We start from the raw sequence: 4,641 nt of genomic DNA on the forward strand, positions 1-4,641 counted from the left end.
ATGAGCTCCTTACTGTGCGCTGGCTCAGAAGGATGAGCTCCTCACTGTGCGCTGGCTCAGATGAGATGAGCTCCTCACTGTGCGCTGGCTCAGACCGATGAGCTCCTCACTGTGCGCTGGCTCAGACGGATGAGCTCCTCACTGTGCGCTGGCTCAGACCGATGAGCTCCTCACTGTGCGCTGGCTCAGAAGGATGAGCTCCTCACTGTGCGCTGGCTCAGAAGGATGAGCTCCTCACTGTGCGCTGGCTCAGATGAATGAGCGCCTTACTGTGTGCTGCCTCAGACCGATGAGCTCCTTACTGTGCGCTGGCTCAGACAGATGAGCTCTGGTGGTTGTTTTTAAAGAAGCAAATGACCTCACAGAGGTCAGAGTGGAAAAGAACTACCCACAGGTCTGGTTCGCTTTCTGTGTCAGCAGCTGGGGAATACGGAGGGAAGCGCAAGGAGTAGGGCCAGTTTTAAACTAAATGCCTTTGGCCCAGCTGGCATGGCTCAGAGGTTGAGCATCGCCCTACGAGGAGGTCACGGTTCCATTCCCAGTCAGGGCACATGCCTGGGTTGCAGGCTGGGGTGTGGGGTGTGCAGGAGGCAGCCAGTCAATGATTCTCTCGCATCACTGATGTTTCTCTCCCTCTCTCCCTCTCTGTAATCAATAAAAATATATTTTAAAAATTAATAAATACACTAAATGCCTTTGGTAATTGATCCCGACTCTGGCACTGGAATGTCTCTGGCTCCCTGCCCGTTACAGGAGGAGACGCGGGCGGAGCTGGCCAGGCCCGGGTGTCTCTGACGTCGGCCCGTTGCCAATGTTCTGTGAGGAGGCCGGAGGCCGGGGCCCGGCATGGAGGCCGCTCAGCTCTGAGTGGGTGCCAGGCACCCTTTCATACGTAGGCTGGGCCCACTACGGCTTCCGAGACACGACAGGGGGCCGGTCCCAGGAGAAGGGCCGGGCTCACTGCTGGGCCGGGTGCAGAGACCGCACGGGCGGGGGAGGGAGGCGCTGGCCGTGTGCTCAGCTGCACCCTCCGGCTGGCAGGGAGGTGACAGGGCGCTCTGGCCGTGCTCTCCCACCGATTCCTGTGTGCAGCCCAGGGGCAGCGGTTTCCCGAAAGCCCTCGCGCCTCTCCCCATGGCATCCCGGGCTTGGCCTGCCTCCTAGTTGGCGCGTCTCCCCAAGAAAGTACCGGGGCCCTGCCAGACCCTCTGATCTCGGGGAACGGCCGCCAGGAGCAGAGCGGTGGGAGGTGGTCGGCCAGGAGCCGAAACCAGACTCACAGAGGAAAACAGGAAAAGCCCGAGGAAGGCTTGCGTGTGACACCCACACTGTCCTGTGTCACTTTTTCTGTCGCCCTGAGCCCGGGCCACGAGTTTGCTCAGTGGGCACTGCAGACCCACCCTCATGAGGACTCCACCAGCCGGCTTGACCTCAGCGCGGCCGGTGGCCCACCCTCTCCCAGTGGGTCTACAGATGCCACGCTTGGCGAGTGAGCCGGTAGCTAATGTGATGTGTGCAGGCCAGTGACCAACAGAACCCTGGACCGGCCACGTTCTGGTCTCCCGTCAGCACGGCACCTGGAGGGTCTCCAGGCTGAGCAGGGTCTGAAGGGGCCCCGTTCCGGGCAGCGCAGCCAAGGGAAGGCCTGCCTGCCGCCTCCACGATACTCACCATGTACGAAGGGAAGATGAGGACCCGCTTGTGCTTCCCACAAGGCCACTGGGGGTCGTCCAGGAGGTTCGGGTCGTAGTCCACAAAGTCTCCCAGGTCGCTGCCTAAGGGCCGCAGGCAGAGGGACAGTCAGGGCCAGGCCTCCGGGCAGCGCAGAGGTGAACGCCCGTGCGGGGGACTGAGGGCTGGTCAGGGCACCAGCTCGGTCGCCTGCCTGCCTGCCATGCAGTCACGGTCTCTGCGGCCAAGGAGGCGTGTCCTCTCCGACAGGGGCACCAGATTCTTCACGTGACGATGACGTGTGAATCTCCCTGACCCGGGAGAGCACAGAACCCCGGAGCATGAACAGCACAGGGACACTCGAATCAGAACACGTGGCGCCGAAAGGCTCGTTTCTAACCCTGCAGGTCACTGGAGCTGAGCCCCATGAGAAGCACGTTTTGGGGTGAACCCTCCTGGGCAGACTACTGTGCCCACATAAACACAGACCAGAGCAGGTCCATGCACTTGGGGACCAGCGTGGCGGGAGCACGGACAGTGTTTCCGACTCAGCACCTGGACAGGCTGAGCCCTCCGATCGCCTGGGGTCTCCGAGCAGTGGCACTGCTCACCGAGAGCTCCCGTCAGCCCCAGAGGGCCGCTCAGGCCGAGCAGGAAGCACCCGGCCTCCTTCCGCAGCCCATCCACTCGCACGAGGAGAACCACGAGGGGTGTTCTCACACCGGGTCCTGGGCTTCTGGCCCAATTATTTGAAGAAAAGCCCAACATGAGCACTGAAAAGTGTAGGCAAGAAGCAGGTAACAGGGAGGTAACTGAGGCGCAGAGAGGTGGCGAGAAGCCGGATCCTGCCCAGCCCCCTCCGCACGAGGCGTGGGGTTTCCCCGGGGGGCGCTCAGGGGCTGGGCGGAGGCATCTCATTGGAGAGGCCACCCTCTGGCCGGTTGTGAGGCTGAAATCCTCTCGCCCAATCACGTCGCCTGTGGGATGAGCTCACACTCAGGGACCCGGCCCTCCCGTCTGCACACAGGAGACCCCCCCACACTGTACCCCAGACGCCTCCTGCCGCAGCCCCCAGACCTGTGTCGAGGCTCCCCTGGGTGCTGCTGGCCCGCCCTATGGAGAGGCTGCGGTGGCTCAGGGTGCGGAAGTGGGAGAAGGAGGAGGTGGAGTCGATGGTGCCCCTCCGGGCTCCCAAGGCGTTTGTGGGCCACAGGAACTGGGTGTACGACACCGTCTGGAAGGGAGACAAAGGGCAGGTGAGGGGCATCCCCGGGCAGCGTGCGGCTGCGCCCGACCCAGCGACCCTGCACGTCTCCCACTGCGACTGACACCAGGGACCTGGAAGATGACTTCTATTCCGGCCAAATCTGTGCCAGAACCACTGCCTGTGGCTGTCCCTGACCCCCCTGGTGAGAACGCTCAGGTGACGCGGCCGATGTGTGTTTGATAACAATGTGTTGTTGTCCTAGCCCAGGGGTGGGCAAACTTTTTGACTCGAGGGCCACCATGGGTTCTTAAACTGGACCGGAGGCCGGAACAAAAGCATGGATGGAGTGTTTGTGTGAACTAATACAAATTCAAAGTAAACATCATTACATAAAAGGGTACGGTCTTTTTTTTTTTTTTTAGCTTTATTCATTTCAAACGGGCCGGCCCACGGGCCGTAGTTTGCCCACGGCTGTACTAGATGCTGTGGGGATGGTGTGGCTGCGTGAGGCACAGACTGGCACTACTTTCCATGAACCAGCACCTGCAGTGTTCCAGGCCCAACAGCTGGAGTCCTTGACGAGGGAAGGGAACCGGGCCCTGCAGGAGATCCATCCACGGGGCTCACCTCCGCTCTGTCCCTCCCCACAACCCCCCCCCCCCATTCCTGGGTGGGAAACTTCAACCCTTCAGGAGAAAAAGCAGCACATGTATCTTTCTCTCCACCGGCCTGGGGACCACGGCTCAAGCCCTGGGGGAGCTGTGCCAGGGGGTCCTGTGCATGCAAACGGCTGGGACGGTCTCCCCAAGGACACCCTGCACGGTCTCCCCCACAGGCTTTGGGGGCTCATGAAAGACTGGATTCACCTTCACACCCTAGACGTCACCCCGCAGCCTGGTGAGCTGCGTGTGGAAGAGGCGTGGCAGCCCTGGTGCCTGGGGTCTCCGTCGGAGGCCGACACCCCCATCTAGTTGTGGGGAGGCGGCTTGCGGGCACCATCCGTTACTGCTGTTCACACTACCCACATCCCTGCACCCCAGAGCATGCATGTGGACACGTGTGTGCACACGCAGGCAGGGAAACCTTGTGTTGCTATGTAATCGCGGCCTCGATGGACTTCGCCTGCCCGCTGGGAGCCCAGGAAGGTGCCCCCCACCCCTCGAGCCAGGTGCGTGGCCTGCCCCCTCTTCTGCTTCCCGACCCTGTGGCTTGGGCACAGACTCGCCAATGGGAGGCGGGCAGCCTTACCTTCCCGTCAGCGCCCAGCTCCACGCCTTCCAGGCCAATGACCTCTTTCAGGCTCACGGCACCTGCTGACTGTCTCCCTCCGTCCGACTTCAAGTCCCTGGGAGGACAAGCCAGAGAGGAAAGCTGCTGTTTGCACCCAAAAGAGGTGCTGTGATGCTCACTACACGAGGCACCAGTCATGCTGACGAAAGGGACCGAGCAGGCCTCCCCTCGCCCCTCCGCCGGGCCGGGTCAGCGGCTCAAGGGCAGCCCCCCAACGCCCCCCACTCTGACATGAAGGACACACAGCTGAACGAGTGCCTGAGGGAGAAAGGCGGGTGCAGAGTGTGGATCCCCGGCCTCCCTCCACTCAGCAAGTCTCTCTTCTCTGAGACGGTCATGGCACAGGCACCAGGGGGCACCCCGGGCACAGGGACGACACTCTGCTGGGCTCTCGCTGCTGGCTTCTTCTTAAATCTGGGGGAGACCCCTCTCGACTCCCCTTTATTAGACAGGAGAAAGAATTTCTCATCCTG

General features: G+C 61.7%; 1 protein-coding gene across 1 annotated transcript in view; it reads right to left on the reverse strand.

Annotated features, from left to right (window-relative positions):
- Positions 1-1,544: 1,544 nt before the first annotated feature.
- The window catches only part of LOC102437789 (CDK5 and ABL1 enzyme substrate 1-like), a gene marked incomplete at its 3' end in the record, with an annotated part of 24,643 nt that continues 21,546 nt past the window's right edge, over positions 1,545-4,641 (reverse strand). The window contains exons 4-6 of the mRNA XM_023748852.1: positions 4,127-4,223; positions 2,749-2,905; positions 1,545-1,775 (exon numbers count right to left, since the gene is read on the reverse strand). Of these exons, the coding sequence (XP_023604620.1) occupies positions 1,545-1,775; positions 2,749-2,905; positions 4,127-4,223 (485 nt within the window). The remainder of the gene's footprint in view (positions 1,776-2,748; positions 2,906-4,126; positions 4,224-4,641) is intronic.

The sequence above is a fragment of the Myotis lucifugus genome, unplaced genomic scaffold (genome assembly GCF_000147115.1).
Source record: "Myotis lucifugus unplaced genomic scaffold, Myoluc2.0 scaffold_1936, whole genome shotgun sequence".
NCBI lineage: Eukaryota > Metazoa > Chordata > Mammalia > Chiroptera > Vespertilionidae > Myotis > Myotis lucifugus.